This window comes from Prionailurus bengalensis, chromosome C1 (assembly GCF_016509475.1).
Source record: "Prionailurus bengalensis isolate Pbe53 chromosome C1, Fcat_Pben_1.1_paternal_pri, whole genome shotgun sequence".
NCBI lineage: Eukaryota > Metazoa > Chordata > Mammalia > Carnivora > Felidae > Prionailurus > Prionailurus bengalensis.
The window spans coordinates 33,993,806-34,012,102 of NC_057345.1; the positions used below are offsets into that span (position 1 = coordinate 33,993,806).

At 48.0% G+C, this 18,297-nt stretch overlaps 1 protein-coding gene across 1 annotated transcript; it reads left to right on the forward strand.

Moving 5' to 3' along the window:
- Positions 1-1,091: 1,091 nt before the first annotated feature.
- Positions 1,092-16,949, forward strand: MPL (MPL proto-oncogene, thrombopoietin receptor). The gene is made up of 12 exons (XM_043574649.1): positions 1,092-1,245; positions 1,395-1,527; positions 1,834-2,012; positions 2,563-2,861; positions 3,255-3,417; positions 3,672-3,798; positions 8,093-8,271; positions 8,434-8,576; positions 10,197-10,356; positions 10,521-10,617; positions 12,707-12,794; positions 13,013-16,949. The coding sequence occupies exons 1-12, from the start codon at positions 1,167-1,169 to the stop codon at positions 13,406-13,408; spliced, it is 2,043 nt and encodes a 680-aa protein (XP_043430584.1). The 5' UTR covers positions 1,092-1,166; the 3' UTR covers positions 13,409-16,949.
- Positions 16,950-18,297: the final 1,348 nt, after the last annotated feature.

Sequence of the window (18,297 nt, forward strand, 5' to 3'; positions counted from 1 at the left end):
GCCCCTCCCATCTCTCTATAAGTAACATTCATTCAGGAGGAGGAGAGAAAGGTGATATTGAGGCCACTTAGCCTGCAGAGCCAGCAATGGTAGCCCCAGAGGGGCTAAATATGGAAGTTAATGTGACCTGCACTCCCCTCTACCCCTGCAAGAGTCGGAGCTCCTGAGAGGTGGCATAAAAGCCACCCATAGTTAGAGCAGTCCCTGCCTGGGCTTTGGACAAGGGATCATACCTACTCTCTTGCTACTGATGTGAAGAAGATAATCACAAGCTGAGCCACTGAGACCAGTGCTTCTCAAACTTAAATGTGTATTTTGAATCATCTGGGGATTTTGGTAAAGTGCAGACTCTGTTTTAGTAGGTCCAGGGTGCGGCCTAAGATCCCACATATCTAACAAGCCCCCAGGTAATGCTGTTGCTGCTGGTCTACAGACCACACTTTGAGTAGCAAAGGACTAGAGGCAGCAGTGGAGACTACACAAAATGGAGGGTGCACATCCAGTTTCAGGGAGAATGTGCGCACAAAGTTACAGAACCCATTAAAGTGGAAATAGCCACCATTTTGTTATGGTTGTGAGGCAGTCATTTGCCAGTGGATTTACACCTTCCAGTAGCGTGGTGTGGTCGTTAAGCACTTGGATTCTGAAGCTTGACCTCCTGAGCTTTACCTCTCAGTAGGCCTGTGATCTTGGGCAAATCTTTTAACTTCCCTGCATCTCAGTTTCCTCATCTCTATAATGGAAATAAGACTATTGTGAGGATGAGCTGAGTCAATAGATATAAAGTCCTTAGCACGTAACAGCATAGTAAGTGCTCAGTAAATGTTGCTATTCTTGTTGATAATACGCCCTTCTATAACAGTTGACATAGAAACACACAGAGGCTTAGTCTCCTCCTGGTACACAGTCAAAAATGTAACCCCCATCTCCCTCCCAAAAGGCCTGTATCTTCTCTTTCAAATTCCTCCTACCCTCCTGCCCACTCCCACTCTCCCTCCCCTGGCCCTTGGCCCCAGTGTGGTCTGGATGGGCCCCACAGGGGCAGGGACAGGGACAGGACGTGGGGCTGTATCTGACAGGAACCTGAGGGGCTGGCCCGGGAGGGGATTGGGGCCCGGCTTCCTGAGAGGAGGATGGGCTAAGGCAGGCACACAGTGCCGGAGAAGATGCCCTCCTGGGCCCTCCTGGTGGTCACCTCCTGCCTCCTCCTGGCCCCCCAAAACCTGGCACAAGTCAGCAGCCAAGGTGAGGTGTGTGGAGGGTGGAGACCACTTGTACCCAGGAAGAGGGAGCCCTGGGAGGGGTGCAAGGTAGGAGGCTCCCACTAGTCCCCTACCCTTGCCCATAAACATGCCTGGGAGGACCCAGGGCCCAACTCACCAGCTGTTCCTCAGATACCTCCTTGCTGGCCTCGGATTCAGAGCCCCTGAAATGTTTCTCTCAAACCTTTGAGGACCTCACTTGCTTCTGGGATGAGGAAGAAGCAGCACCCAATGGAACATACCAGCTGCTGTATGCTTATCCAGGGTATGTGCTGGGCTATGCCACACTCCCCTGTATCTGTCCTGTACTTACCTCAGCCGAACCCAGCCCCTGTACCTTCCCTGCCTTTGGCCCTATAAGGGGACATGCCCTCAATAGCTACTTAAAGAACAGATGTGCTCTGGATATCACCAGTTCAGCCCCTGCATAACCCCCAATCCCACTTATCCCAGGCACTGAGAAGAAAAGTGACAGTAATGGAAATAGAAGTTGGGCTTGGGCCCAGACTTGGGTCCTCAGAGCCTGTCATGGTGGCAACGTAGGTAGAACAGACTTCTCCTACTCCCACAGGGAGAAGCCCCGTGTCTGCCCTCTTAGTTTTGAGAACGTGCTGCCCTTTGGAACTCGATATGTGTGCCAGTTTCCAGCCCAGGATGAAGTTCGCCTCTTCTTTCCACTGCACCTCTGGGTGAAGAACATGTTTCTGAACCAGACTGTGACCCAGCGGGTGCTCTTTGTGGATAGTGTGGGTAAGGGCCATCCTCCTGTCACCCTGGCCCCTCTATTTGATGGCCCCTCATCCAGCTCCTAGGATCAGACTGGTCTGTGCTCTCTTGGGGCAACATGGATGCCCTTCATTACCAGATGCTAGAGGCACCTCAAGATCCCCTTATCATTCTTCCCAGACTTGGCATCCAAAACTAGACTTCATTTCACACCAGAGACAACCTGTGCCCCACTCCCCATCATTAACCTATTCATCTACTCATTCAACAGTTACAGACTACCTACTATGTGCCAGGCACTGTGCTAGGTGACAAGGATACAGAAATGAAGAGATCCCTGCTCTTGAGGAGCACTGAGTCTAACAAACCTAAAAAGAGGCCACTGTTCTAGTGATGAAAGGAGAAAGGATAAGGAGTTTCCTTGCCCTGGCTTCCAGGAGAGCAATGGTCTGTGATCCTCTAGAACCCAGGGGCTGCCTGCAATCCAGCTTCCAGCTCCTCCCTCTACAGTCCATGGGTTGAACCATAGACTGTGGCACTCAGAGAGTTCTGATGTACCCTGTCTTGCCCTCAGGCCTGCCAGCTCCCCCAAATATCATTAAGGCTGTGGGCGGGAGCCAACCAGGGGAACTTCAGATCAGCTGGGAGACCCCAGCTCCCGAAATCAGTGCTTTCCTGAGGCATGAACTCCGCTATGGCCCCAAGGATCCCAGGAATTCCAGTGCTCTCACAGTCATGCAGCTGCTGCCCACAGAAACCTGCTGTCCAGCTCTGCAGAGACTAAACCCAGCCCCAGCTCTGCACCAGCCTCCGTGTGCTCAGCCCATGATGCCCCAACAGGATCGACCAGAGCAGACCTCCCCAACTAGAGAAGTATCCTGGCCTTCTTCTGCCCTACCTCCTATCTCCTACCCCTAATTTTGCCCCAAGAAAGGGCAGGCTGTACTTCAGGGATTCCAGATTGGGTTGGTCTTTGGGGAGTTAGTATGGGCGTGGGAACCATGTCTATCTAGGAATCTCCCACTTTGGGTCATTCATACCAACAAAATTGAGTGTTTCAGGCCTTTGAGGTCATGGGGCTTTCCCTAAAAGTTCTGAACACCACTTGAAACCAACCTATCTGGCCCCTAGTCTGTGTGCATATCTATCCAGTGGGGAACTGGGCATCTCTCCACAGGTACACTGTGGGGCTTCAAATGTAAGAGATGGAGGCTGTCTTGGTTGAGAGGCAGACCTAGATTCTGAGGCTGGGATTCTTTTCCCAAGGCTTCATCTCTGACAGTGATGAGTGGAAGCTGCCTCATCTCAGGGCTCCAGCCTGGTAAATCCTACAAGCTCCAGCTGCGCAGCCAACCTGACGGGGTCTCTCTCCATGGCTCCTGGGGATCCTGGTCCCTCCCCGCAACTGTGGACCTGCCTGGAGATGCAGGTGAGTCGACAAAAGAATGGAAAGATGGGGAGGAGATGGAAAAGATCTCTAGAGAGGCCTGGACTGGAAATGGAAGCTCTGAGAGCCATGGTCCTTCCTGATGACCTCAAACTTGCCACTGGACAGAGTGTACTGTATTCAAGGAGAGAACAATGAATGAAAGTAAATATTCCAAGTTATGTGTGAAGATGATCTGGATGCTCTGTAGAGCGGGAATGTGTTGGCCCTGATGGGACTTCCTTCTGTTAACTTAGTGGAGATTGGACTGCAGTGCTTTACCTTGAACCTGAAGACTGTTACCTGTCAGTGGCAGCAACAGAACCACACTAGCTCCCAAGGCTTCTTCTACCACAGCAGGGCGCGGTGCTGTCCCGGAAACAGGTGAGAGCTGAACTGCTGATTGAGCTTGAGGTAGTGAGAGAGAGACAATCACACAGAGAGAGATTGTTCGTGGTTCTCTTCACTCCCCTCCTTTATCCCAAAGCCAACTGGCCTCCACGCCCTAATCCTCGGATAGATACTTTACCTTCTTAATCTCCCTCCATCCCCACTGGAATGCCTTGGTTTCGTTCAGATTTAATCATGTCACCTGGACCACTGCAACTGCCTATTTTCTCATTCACCTGCAATTTACCCCTCATGCTGCTGACAGAGTGACCTTTGTTAAACTCAAACTTTGAATGGTCTCCCCTACTCAAATAGGTACTGCAGCCCTCCATTATCTATCAAATCCAATCACAACCTCGCCTTCAAGAATTACCACCAAGCACCTCACTGATCTGTCACTCCTCCCATATCCAACCTAAAACCATGTCTTATTGATTTTACCTATTAAATATCTCTAGAACCTGCCTGCTTTTCATCACTGCCATTCCCCTAGCTCACTTGGGCTACCAGGAAGACTTATTAACTGGGCACCTCTTGAATCCTCCAAATCATTCTCCACATAGGAACTGCAGTGATTTTTTTTTTTTTTTTTTTTTTTTTAGAGAGAGAGAGAGAGAGAGAGCTGGAACAAGTGAGCAGGGGAGGGGGGCAGAGGGAGAGAGAGAATCTTAAACGGGCTCCTGAGCTAAAATCAAGAGTTGATCAGACATTCAACTAACTGAGCCACTCAGATGCCCCTGGAGTGATCTTTTAAAGTGCAAACATGAATATAACACTCTTGGCTTTAAAGTCTTCAATAGCTTCCCACTAATCTTGGGGAAGGAAGGAAGGAAGGAAGGAAGGAAGGAAGGAAGGAAGGAAGGAAGGAAGGAAGGAAAGATGAAGAACCCTATTGTGGCCTTATAAAGTACCGAAAGACTTAGCCGCTACCTATGCCTTCAGCTTCACCTTACATTATGCTGTCTTTTCCTCTCTGACTCTTTGGTCCCCTGCTATCTGCCCTAGTCTCTCCTGCCTCTGGGTCTTTGCACTTGCTATCTACCCAGCCCTCCTGTCTTAACTTCTACTTACCCTTCAATTTTCAACTCAAATGTCACCTCCTCAGGGAACCCTCCCCTCATCCTCCCCATTGGGTCCAATTATATATACTTATTGTACCATACACCTCTCCTTCTTAAGTACTTATCATAGTTACAATTTTACATTTATACTTTATGGAGTTATTTGACCGATAATATCACTCTTTCTCAGAACTCCAATTGAGAAAGGCTGATCTTGACTATACATGATCCCTAAGGGCAAAGTCAATGTCTGGTTTTACTCACCAATGTATTCTCACCTACCACAGTGCCTGGAACATAGAGGGTACTCAGTAAACAAATGTTAAATTAATGAATACTGAAAAGAACCACCATTAACAGCTTTAATGTATTCTTCCAGTTTTTCTATGTACTTAAACATGTCTATACACAACATTTAATTTTCAGTATAAGTTGGATCCCATTATATTTGTGGTTTGCTAACTTACTTTCTTTACTTAAAAATATGTCTTGGAGGGGCGCCTGGGTGGCTCAGTTGGTTAAACATCCAACTTCAGCTCAGGTCACGATCTCACAATTCATGAGTTCGAGCCCCACATTGGGCTCTGTGCTGACAGCGCAGAGCCTGCTTGGGATTCTCTCTCTCTCTCTCTCTCTCTCTCTCTCTCTCTCTCTCTTTCTGCCCCTCCCTCGCTCATGCTGTGTGTGTGTCTCTCTCTCAAAGATGAATAAACATTAAAAAAAATTTTAATATGTCTTGGAGCCCATTACAAAAAGATGTAACTCATTCTTTTAAATGTTTTTTTAACGTTTATTTATTTTTGATACAGAGAGAGACAGAGCATGAATGGGGGAGGGGCAGAGAGAGAGGGAGACACAGAATCGGAAGCAGGCTCCAGGCTCTGAGCCATCATCCCAGAGCCCGACGCGGGGCTCGAACTCACGGACCGTGAGATGGTGACCTGAGCTGAAGTCGGACGCTTAACCGACTGAGCCACCCAGGCGCCCCAGTAACTCATTCTTTTAAATACCTGCACAGATTTCCATAGTCTAGAAGTGCCATGAATGGATTAAAGAGGAGCAAAACTAAAGTCATCGTTTCTTCTACCAAAAGCTGCTCCTCCTTCCTTGTCCTCCACCCTACCATCAACTTGGTTTTTCAGAACTGAAACATGGGAATCACTCTGGACTTCTGCCATTTCCCCACCCTCCAGATGCAATCAGAAATGGTCTTATCATTTCTACCTCTTCAGTATCCCCTCAATCCATATATTTTACTCCACCCCCATTGTCACAACCCCAGTTCAGGTCCTCATCACCTCATACATGGAAACCATGAAAGTGTCCTAATAGATTTCCCTGCTTCTAGTCTGCCCTCACGAATTCTTTCCTACAACCTGCAGTTACAGTGATCTTCCCAGAGTACAATGCTAATTATGACAATTTTTCAGTTTAAAAGTCTTAAATGTCTCCATAATCACTGTAAGATTAAGCTCAAGCTCCTTACAAAGGTCATCAGGCCATCTATGACCTTAGTCTGCCCTCTCCCATTTACCACTCGCCACCAGGCCCTCTAAGCTAAGAGCATTCTGCACACTTCTAATTTCCCCCAAAGCACTGTATCTCTTATCTGTGCACAAGCATGTGCCTGGTACGTCTCTTTGTCCCCTCTGCCTATCCTATTTACGGTCCAAGATGCAGTCTAAGCACTGCCTTGTCCAGGAAGTATTCTCTGACCCTCCCTGTCTGGGTTAGATTATCCTCCTTGATATGCCCCCCCAACCAGCCAGTGCACACCACAGAAAAATACCAACTGTCTGTTTTTCTGCCTCTTCCACTGGAATGAGAGCTCCTTGATTATTCCTCTATGTATTCATAGTGCCCAGCACAGTGCCCGGCACATGGTATCAATTATTTGTTGAATAAAGAAGTAAACATATAAATATATTAATAAATAATTTTAGGAACAGCTAGCCATTTAGGCATTATAATCAGGAAGGAGACATGATTCACTTGTGCAATAAACAGTTATTGAGGGTGACTATGTAGCAGGCATTGGAATAGAGTAACAAATGAAACAGAAAAGTTTCCACAATGTTGGGGCTTACATTTTAGTCAGGGGGAAAGGAAGGGGTGACAAAGTAGTAAAGAAATCAAGAAACAAGGTTATATGGTAGAGACTAAGTGGGGTGGGGGGTGGGTGCTAATCTAGACTTTATGGTCTAGAGAACCTAGAGACCACACCTAAGTGGCAAAAAAGAATGAGTCACATGAAGACCTAGAGTCAGAGCAACCCAGGGCAAGGTGAAGTGCAAAGGCAGTACATGTGGCATATCCATAGCACAGAAAGAAGGCCCACGTGGATGAAGGGTGGTAAACGGGTGTGAGAATTATAGGAGAATGGCCAGGTAGGAAAGAGTTAAATCATATAGGGCCCTGTGGTCCCCGGTATGGAGTTTGGATTCAAGGTGGGACAGAGAGCCATTGAAGGATTTTAAGCAGAAGAGTGACGTGATGTGATTTTCATTTTAAAAAGATAGGTTTCTCTGTGAAATTATAAAGAAGTACAGACAGAAGCAGAGTCACCAGTTAGAACTTTGCCTTAATCCAGGCAGGAGACAGAGGTAGTTCATCTCACGTGGCAGTGTTAAAGATTTCAGTAAGTGGACAGATTTGTGATATATGCTGGACATTAGCAGATCAACACTTGGGAAGCAAATTCTGGTAGCTATGTGGAGAACAAACTGAAAGGAGTGGACAATGGAGGCAGTAAAGCCAGTTGGGGAGGATGTTGTAATAATGTTATAGTAAACTAATATATAGAGGTGACTAACAGAGCTGCTGTACAACAGATTAAAAACATAAGTATGTTTCCACCAGACAGATGAAGTCTCTTTGAAACAATCCAGTGAAGTAGGTGTTATTAATCCATTTTATCGATGAAGAAATGGAAGCAAAGATCAATCAAACAATCTACCAGAGTTGTATACCAATAAGCCAAGACATGAACTCTATAGCTCATGCTATTTTCATGTATCATCTAGCTCTTTCCCTAAGAGTTAGAGGCTGGACACCAAAGTAAAATTCAGAAAACAAAACACCATGGCAGGAAGACAGAGAAAGGTCTGGAAGCTGAGGGAGGAGTCACATTATGGTCCCTACAGGCCATATCCCCTGTGGGATGGGAGTTATCAGGATTAGTCTCTGATGCAGGCCTGATTCAATAACTCTATGGGGATGATTCTTAGGGACCCCATCTGGGAGAAGTGTGAAGAGGAGAAAAATCCAGGATTACAGCCCTCCCAGTTCTCTCGCTGCCACTTCAAGTCACGAAATGACAGTGTTATTCACATCCTTGTGGAGGTGACCACAGCCCAGGGTGCTGTTCACAGCTACTTGGGCTCCCCTTTCTGGATCCGCCAGGCTGGTAAGAACTTTCTTCCCTTCCCCTCCCACATAGTTCCTGCCCCGACCACTCCTGACCCCTTGCCCAGCATCACCAGTTCTGGTACTTCTGACCCATGGCCCTGGTGGCATGATATCTCATGCACAAAAGGGCTTAGGCCAGTCCCTGCTGGCATCCCTGTAGTGCTCATCCCCACTCCAAACTTGCACTGGAGGGAGGTCTCCAGCGGGCAGCTGGAATTGGAATGGCAACACCCATCATCGTGGGGAGCCCGAGAGACCTGCTATCAGCTCCGATACACAGGAGAAGGCCATCAAGACTGGAAGGTACGATCGAGGGGAAAATGCCCCCAGACGTCACTACACACGGTATTCCTGAGTTTTATTGGATCTGTTATCAAGAGTGAAGGTGTCCATGTATCTATGTCTGGGTTTGTAGATCTACGTTTATCTGATTCAACTGGTATCTTAATCTCTCTTTGACATTTGATACTGTTGACTACTGCCATTTAAAATTTTGCCTTCCCTTTGCCTTTGGGATCAGTTTCTCCGGATTCTCATACTATTTCTCTGGCTGAACCATCTCACTCTTTCCTGCTTTTATTCTCATTAACCACACGTATATACAACTTCTTACCAGACAGCTCTACATAAAAGCCCCCAGGGGCATTTCAGACCCAGTATATCCAAAACTAAACTCATCTTCCTCCCCAAGCTTATTTTACCTTTTTATTGAGGTATAAGTTACATTCAGTAAAGTACACAGATCTTAAATATACGATTAATTTGTACATGTATACACCCATGTAACTATTACCCAGATCAAGACAAAGGTTATTTCTAGCATCCCAGAAGCTCCTTGTGCCCCTTACAGTCACACCCCCCCCCAAGGCAACTACTATTTTGACACCACTACTATTTTGATAAGTTTTTGCTGTTGTTGAACTTAACAAAATGGAACCATACAGTATTTCATCCTCAGACTTACTTCTCTGTTCCCTATCTGACAATGGCACTACCACTTACCCAGTTATCCAAGCCTGGAGTCATACTGGACTCTTCTTCCTTTTCCCTTGTCCCTTCCCTCCATTTATCAACAAGTAAGTTGAGTTTATTGTACCGACAGTCCTCACATCCCTACTACCACTGCCTTCACCTCATCTTTGACCACCCAGCCTGGCCCTCCATGCTCTTAGCACACAGAACTACTCAGTAACCCCCAACCAAGCAACTCAGGCAGCCTGACATGCTTCTTCATGTTCCCATAGTCCCCTACTTATATCATTATAGCACTAATTACTTGTGATAATTTACTGGTTTGCATGTCTTCCTCATCAGACTTGTGAGAAACCATGTTTCATTCATCCTTTTCCCCAGTGCCCAGCCCAGCACTTGGCATATCACCAGCAGTTCCTAAGTGTTCGCCACATGATTGCTAGTCTCCCTGCCTGTCCACACGACGCTTGTTCTCTCTGTTTGGAATCTGTCCTTGTGCCCCCAGCACCTAGCATCCGCTCCTGGATGCGTGTTACTTGTGAACAATCTGTGTGGCCCTGAGTATCTGAATGTGCCCGGGGTTTCCATCGCCCGACCTGGACCCTGGTGAGCACCTCTGGCGGGATGTCCGCGTGTCCTGGTCAGTGTGTGTATGCTTTGGGGTCAGGATGAGTAGTTAGTTCTCCGTGCAACGAGGTCTGTGTGCCAGCGTGTGTGTCGGGGCGCGTCTAAGGCCTGGCGTGCCTGGGGAGGGCGAGACCGCTGTCAGGGAGAGGCTCTCCGCCAGGATGCATGTTTTCTGTCAAGGAGGCTCGTTGAGGGGAGGGAGGGAGATCCCCGAAGATTCAAAGCTGTACGCTTCTGGCCAAAAGGATGCCAGGCTCTCGAGGCAGCGACGCCGGCAGGCCGCCGCCCGGAGCCTGCCCACCGGCTCGTTCCCCCTCCGCGCAGGTGCTGGAGCCGCCTCTCGGCGCCCGGGGAGAGACCCTGGAGCTGCGCCCGCGCTCCCGCTACCGCTTACAGCTCCGCGCCAGGCTCCACGGCCCCACCTACCAAGGCCCCTGGAGCGCCTGGTCAGATCCAGTGAGCGTAGACACTGCCTCCGAGACTGGTGAGGGCCCGGCCGGGGCAAGGCGCTCTGCGTCTGCGCGACTGGAGGGGCGCCGGCGCAGCGAGGGGCGGGCCGTGAGGGGCGGGGCCGGGGCGGGGTCTGGCCGGCCTGGGGGCGGGGCTCCAGCCTGGGGCGGCAGAGGTCTGACTGGTTTCGTCCCTTAGCCTGGATCTCCTTGGTGACCGCTCTGCTCGTGGTGCTGGGCCTCAGCACCCTCCTGGGCCTGCTGCTGCTGAGGTGGCAGTTTCCTGCGCACTACAGGTACCGCCCCGGTCACGCGGGAGACGGGACCGTGGTCCGGGTGGGGCCAGAAGCCTCTAAACAAGCATCCCAGGGTTTCTCAATGACACCCGCCCTCCCGAGGACCGCAGGGCCACACCTGTGGCTTCAGCCACCTCCTGCACGTCTCCCCTGGGAGTCGCACCGCCTGCTTACACTCTAACATGCCCGCTATCCTGGACACCTCAAACAACCCCACCTCCTGGCTCCTCATCTCAGCAACAAGGCTTCTGTCTGTCCACCCATCGCTCAGACCAGAACACTGGACACCTCCCTCCCCTTTATCTAGTCTGGCCTGGTCTGGTCATTCCACCTCCTAAACCTCCCTCAAATAGTGGCCCCCTTTTTCTAGCCCTACAGACACTACCGGGCTCACTGAAACAGAACCTCTTCTCCCTCCAATCTAGCCTCACACAGCCACCCAAATAGTCTCTTTAAAATGCACACATGGATTGGCTACTCCCCTCCTTAAGTCTCATGACTAGCTCCCCAGGATAGAGTCCAGACTCTGGAATGATAAGCAAGGCTCTGTAAAATCTGGCCCCTGCCAGAATTTGCACCCCCTCACCCCCACACTGTGCTTCAGCCTTGCCAAACTGTTGGTGATTTCCTCCACAAATCAAGTGGTTTTACTTCTCAGTGCAGGGGATATGATGTCCCCTCTGCCAGGAATACCCTCCCTGGATGACTAATACCCTTTTATCTTTAAATAACTTTCTCCACCAACTCCTAGAAAACTTTCCTAACCCTCGCCTCTTGGCTACTCTCTTTGTGCCCAGTACAGACTTCTATCACAGTACCAGTAGCATTTTACGGTATTTATTTCTTTATATGTCTTCCCTCTACCTTACTTGGTCATCTTTAAATCCTCAGCACAAAGCCTGCCAAATAGCACGTCCTTAAATAAATATTATTAATGACTTGTTTATATGGGAAGACTAAGGCTGAGAAGAAATGCCATTGGAAGTTATAAACAACTAAAGGTAGAGAAAGCAAACAAAAACATTAGGATAGCATCCTTATGCTTCAGTCCTTCCATTGGTAACACCTCTCGGTTCTTGAAGGCCTAGCTCAAAAGACAAGTCCTCCAAGCAGCCTCTTTTGGTGACCCTAGGCTAGGTTAGATGTCCCTCCTCTGTGCTCCCATCTCTCCTTGAACATACAAGTCTTTCTTTGAATTTTTAATCCATTCATATGTATGAGCAGACCAGATTGTAGCCTCTATGCAGGTAATCAGATCCAACAAAAAAATTGGGGGAGAGGAGGAAGGTGATGCTGCTGAACCAGGCATACTCAGTTCCTTGTCCCTGGTTTGCCAGATAAATCACTCCTCCCCTTGGAGAGATACGAATGAGGTAGCAAAAGAAGCCTGAAATGTTCAGCTAAAGTCTTTCCATGTGGAAATATGAGCTGAAAGAATTGGAGGTTCCCCCAACATACCTTAATCCGTACTCTTCCCAGAGAGACCACCTTCCCCAGTAACTTAGTAATAAACCCCTCTGGTTCTCTTCATGCACCCATTCAACTAATTTTTTGAGCGCCTACTCTGGGCCAGATAGTGTTCTATACCCTGGAGGACTGAGCAAATAGACAAACTCTTTGTGCTCATGGAGTTTATATTCTAGTGGAGTGAGACAGACACCCCCCCCCGGCAAAATGTGTAATAATATAATACATATACAATAAGTGCTATAAAGAAAAATAAAGCAGAGCAGGACATAGGGATGGGGAAGGGAGGTGATAGTATTTTAGAGATGGCAGTCAGAGACATTTGAGCAGAGACCCAAATGAAATGAGGAAACAAATCAAGAGGCAGAGAAAATGGCAAGTACAAAGGCGCTGAAGCAGGGGTGTTTGAGGATACTCAAACCCCTTTTTTGAAACTCCCCACCACTGACTGCCCTTCCCTCCTTTTCACCTATGCTCCTCTACCTTCCTTTATTGCCTTGACTACACTGTTACCTCTCCAAGTCTTACTCCCTGATCTCAGCTGCACGCCCACCTCCGTGGTCTCCTCCTCCCTCCTAATTCACTCCTGTAACTCAGTCTCCTTCTCTTCCTTCTCCCCAAGGAGTCTGAAGCATGCCCTGTGGCCCTCACTTCCAGACCTGCACCGGGTCCTAGCCCAGTACCTTAGGGATACTGCAGCACTGAGTCCAGTGAGTGCATTCCCTTCCACCCTCCCCACCACCAGCCCTGCCTGGACCCGGACCCTTTCCCCACGTACGCTTTTCCAAGACCCCTACCCACCAGCATACCATCCCTAAGCTCTACCCCCAGCCTAACCCTCCTTCCTGCACAATCCAGGTCTTCCTCCCACAGGACCTGCTCTAATCTGGACTCCTTCCCCCCCCCCCCCCCCGCCCATCTCTCCCAGCCCAAGACTGCAGTCTCAGATGCCTGTGAGGAAGTGGAACCCAGCCCCCTTGAAATTCTACCCAAGTCCTCAGAGAAGACTCCCGTGGCCCTGTGTTCCTCCCAGGCCCAGATGGACTACCGAAGACTGCCTCCTTCTTGCCTGGGGACCATGCCTCTGTCTGTGTGCCCACCAATGGCTGAGATGGGGTCTTATTGTACCACTCACATTGCCAACCATTCCTACTTACCTCTAAGCTGCTGGCAGGCCCCTCTCTCCCAGTACCCTGGACAGATCCAAACCCACCAGACCTCTTTTCCCCACCTCCCTACCCACTCCAACCCCACAACACAAACTTCTCAGACCTCACGTCCATCCCCCTCTGTCTGTCCTCATAGTTGGGCTCCACGACACTGACCACTGATGACGACCTTTGGTACTGCTGCTGACATAAAGCCAGCACCCTCGCTTCTCACGCCAGGCTCATTTGACCAAGCTGCTCTAACTTTCACCTGTTTCCTCTCTCCTCTCTAATGCTGGACTCCTTGAAAAGACATCTCCACATCCCCACTTCCCATTTGCTCTTCAGACTAGTTAGTCCCCTACTTTGCTAAGGAAACTACCCTGGCAGAGTTCACTTCAAACCATGAAATTGCAAGATCAAGTAGGATCTTATCAGTCCTCAATTTATTTGATCTCTCTGTGGCATCTGTCATGGTAGCTACTCATTTCCCCTTTAAATTCTCTCCTACCTTGGCTTCCATAATATTGCCATCTCTCCTGGCTCTGAGTATAGGAGTAGTGGTGAAAGCATAAACTCTGGAATCAGAACTGGGTTCAATTCCTCTCTTACCCACTTGTTAGCTGTGTGACCTTGGGCACATAACTTAAAGTCTTTGAGCCTTGGTTTCTTGTTTATTAACATAGGGATAATGACAGAACCTCACAGACTTGTGAAGAGAATTGAGATAATCCAAATACAGCACAATGCCTAGGACATAGTAAGTGCTTAATATATCTGAACTATTGTAATTATTCCTTCCTATTATTCTCTTATCCAGGCATGTTTTCCACCCCTTAATTATTATAGTTCTTCAAGAGTCTATTGACTTTCCTATAAGCTGATCATTCCAAAGTTCTTATCTGCAGCCCTGACTTCTACTACAGTACCTGTGATGCTTTATGCAAGTGACCGTTTACATGTTTGTCTCCCACTACTAGATTGTGAGCTCCTTGAAGGCAAGCAATGTGATTTATTTGTCTTTTCCCCCCAGCACCTAGAGCAGTGCTTGGCGCATGGGAGTAGGCCTTCAATAAATGTTTTCTAAATGAAGAAAATCTTTCTGGACAATGCCCCCTTAACCTCATGCCAAGCTCCCTCATTCTCTAGGCCATTCATTTTCAGCAGTAAATGTGCTTAGGCCATTCTGTTTATAGATTCCCCTGACTCATTCAAATTCACAAATAAATGGTATTTTTTGCTGGCTCCAAACATACCCACTGTACTAGTCAGGGTCTTGGCAGAAAGAGCACACTCGAACTGGGCATCTTGATGAGTTTAATAAAGGCCATAGTTATAAAGATAAGGCAGGATTTAGGAAAACCATCAAGGACTAGTGCAGCACCCGAGCCCTAGCAATAACTGGGAGCTGGTACCACCCCTAGGCATCAAGAGGTAAGGGGGGAGTATAGTTACCAGATTGTGAGAGAGTAGCTCTAAGAGAGGGATGCCTGACAGGAGCAGTGACCTTTGGTAGAAAGATACAACCAACCTGTAGGGACATGGCAGGGAGGGAACCGGGAATAAATAGCTCATTCTCACTCTACCCCCATCCTCTGTTCTCCTCTGTATTAGTTTGCTAGCACTGCTGTAACAAAGTACCACAAAGTTGGTGGCTTAAACAACAGAAATGTATTGTCTCACAGTTCTGGAGCCTGAAAGTTCAGGGTGTCATTAGGGTTGGTTCCTTCCAAGAGCTGTGAGGAACAATCTGTTCCGGGTCTCTCCCCTAGCTTCTAGTGGGTTTCCTGGCAATCTTGGGGTTCCTTGGCTTCTAGAAGCATCACCCCCAACTCTGTCTTTATCTTCACATGGCATTCTCCTGTGTGTATCTGTGTCTAAGCTTCCCCATTTTATAAGGACACCAGTTTCACTGGATTAGGGCCCACTGAAACAACCTCATCTTAACTAATTATATCTGCAATGATCCCTATTTCCAAATAAGGTTCCACTCTGGAGTACTGGGGTTAGGAATTCAACATATGAATTGGTGGGGGGTGGGGAGACGCAATTTAATCCATAGTATCCTCCCATTTGTGGAACCCAAACAGAAACCAAAGCCCAAGGTAATCCATTGAGGTAAGCCATATAAATCAGCCTCACAGGGTACAGCGCATGGTAGATAGGGACAAAGAGTGGATCTGAATGGGACAAATGGATGACATCCAGTATACTTGTTTTCCAGAATTCCTTCCACTAGCTATGGTCAAGGCTCCAACTCTATTCCTAGGGACTCAAGACTAAGATTGAGAGCCAAACCACTAAACTTCTCACCTTTACACCCACTCAGCCATCATGTCCTCACCACTTTCACTTCCTAGGGTCCATCTCCTCCATCTCTACTGAGCTATTGCTACAGCCTTCCAACTAATATCTCTGCCTCCAGTATCTCTCCTTAAACCCAACCTGTATGTTAGCTCCAGACTGATTTTCCTATTCATCCCACTCCATACCTCTAAATCTTTAGCTTCACTCTTCAGAACCTGATCTCTTCCTCTTCTAGTGTTTCCCTACATTAGGATTAAAAGTGTTAACACAACGCAAAGCACATAGTAAATACTCAGTGTTTATTGAGCTATTTTTATTATCCCAACTGGGCTCTTCTACCCCCTGGATGTCACCAAATTTTATTCCTTCCATACCCTTTGCTTTCCTAGATTCGGGTCCTTCAGGTGGGAGTTCCCCCATCTAATCAGCAACTTGGCCTCTAATTATCCTTCTTTAAAGCCTTGTTCTCCTTCCCTCCAGCCTAAGACTAGTGCAGTACCCCAGCACTAGCAATGGTGGGGAGTGGGACTACCCCTAGGCATCAAGGAGGGAGGGGGGAGGGGAGTGTGGTTACTAGATTGTGAGAGAGTAGCTCTAAGAGAGGGCTGCCTGACAGGAGCAGTGACCTTTGGTAGACTAGAAAGCCTTCTTTCTTTCTTTCCTAGACTGGAAAGCTCCCTGTGTTTTCTATCCCACTTCTTCCTGGGTAAGGTAACCCAGGCACCTTGTTCTATCAGCTGGCCCTTGCCTGACTTCTTTAACCTTCCTTGGCTCTTTTGCCTTCACCTTCAAATATGCATAGGCCTGTTGGTACTGGTTCCCTCAAGTTCCCATGCTCTGCCCCTTTCTCAATCCCAAATTTCTCACATAAGTATCCCATGCTTGCTGCCTCTACACTGTCCCCACCCCCACCCTTCTTTCTGCTGCCCCTTCCCCAAGCATGCATTCTTCTGATCCAGCTCTCTCCCAGGTCACTGATGACTTATATGTCAGTGGCCAAATCTGGCCTTTTCTGTCATCATTCTTCTTGACCATTTTGCATATATGAAATTCCTCCCCCTTGAAGGTCCATGTCAGTATAATCTCCACTGGCTTCTTTCATTCTTTTATTTTAAAATGTATGAATTCCCCAAGGTTGTCCCCTTACTTACCCTTTCCTTTTTCTCTACAGTTTCCCTTACTCCAGAAGCTTGCTGGCCCTGTCCTGCATTCAGATATGTTTTGTTTGGCCCTTCCCTATACAGAAACTCACTGATTCCACAATGCCCAGCAGATAGAGTTCAAACTCCTTAGCTTAACATTTGAGGCCCTGACCAGCCTGACTCTAGATAACCTTTCCTCTGGGTTTCAGGGGCTCCCAGTTGCCAACCCCAAGTCGTCTAGGTAATTGGAAATAAACAACAACAACAAACAGGAATGCTTCAAAGTCAAAGATAATAATGATAGTAAGTTTGGGCTAAGAGCCCTAGATTTTTCTCTATCATCATCAGAGTTGACCTAAGGTAATGACTGAAAACATGATTTTTCTAGCCTCTCTCTCTGGGACAGTATAGCATTTGGTTAGGAGTGCAGGGGCTAGCCAGATAGTTTGGCTCCACTATTTATTTTTGGCTATATGCCTTTGGGCACATTTCTAACCTTTTTCTGACCGTTTCTTTCTCTGTCAAAAGGAGATAGAGTATCTGCCCTATGGGATTAAGGATTAAGCTCAATAATGTGTGTAAACTGTTTAAACACAGTCGTTAGTAGATGGCCAATAAATGGTACCCATTATTATCTTTATTATTGCCACTTCACCTCTAAGCACATTCACACAATTCATTCAAGTCATTATTAGCAGATTTGACTGAATGGGAGTCAAACCTGGCTTCCCACAAACTGTGTGGTCACAGGCAAATCCCTTCCCTGGGCCTTGGTTTTTCCATCTGTAAAATAGGGGTATGTTGCCAGAATGGGGAGGATGCACCACGCACAAGTTAGCCTAGTGGATCTTCAAAATTCCTGACACCTCTAAAGCCCCATGGGGGTAAAGCCACAATGTCTTTCAGAAGGCAGTTCAATCCTATCTCCAGACAGGCAAGTCTGAATCCTGATCTTTTTTTTTTAACCTTAAGGAATTCATCCCTTTTTCAGCTTCATTTTCCCTGTTTGCAAAACAACAACAACACAGTTTTTTAAAACTAACACACGTGGGGCGCCTGGGTGGCTCAGTCGGTTGAGAGTCTGGCTCAGGTCAAGATCCCAGGGTCTACGGATAGAGCCCCACATCCGGTTCCCTCAGAGAAACCCTGTTTAGGATTCTCTCTCCCTCTCCCTCTGCCCCTCCGCCCCCTCTCAAAAAACAAAAACAAACAAACAAACAAAACCCCCACACAGGTTACGTCCTTCCTGGCAGTGTTGCTACAGGCACCAAACTAGGTCTGACCTTCTTTCTGCTCCTAAGCTTCTCAACTCGTTCCCCACCCCTACCCACCTGCCTCCTTTCCCTTCTCTGAAGGGCTCAAGTGCTTTAGGTCACTTCTGCACTTCTGCATCATAAATACGATCCACATGGACGCTTTAACTATGAAGGGCCGAAGAGGGCAGGCTGAAGAATGAATGGAAGCGACTCCGGAATGCAGTGGCAGCTCAGGCCCCGCCCCCAGGCGCGCCCCTCCCCGCCCCTCTCTCTTTCCGACACCAGTTCTCTGGAGACAGGCCTCAACTCTCTCACTCTTCAAATCACGCTCCACGACTGGATTCTCGTGAGACCTGTGAC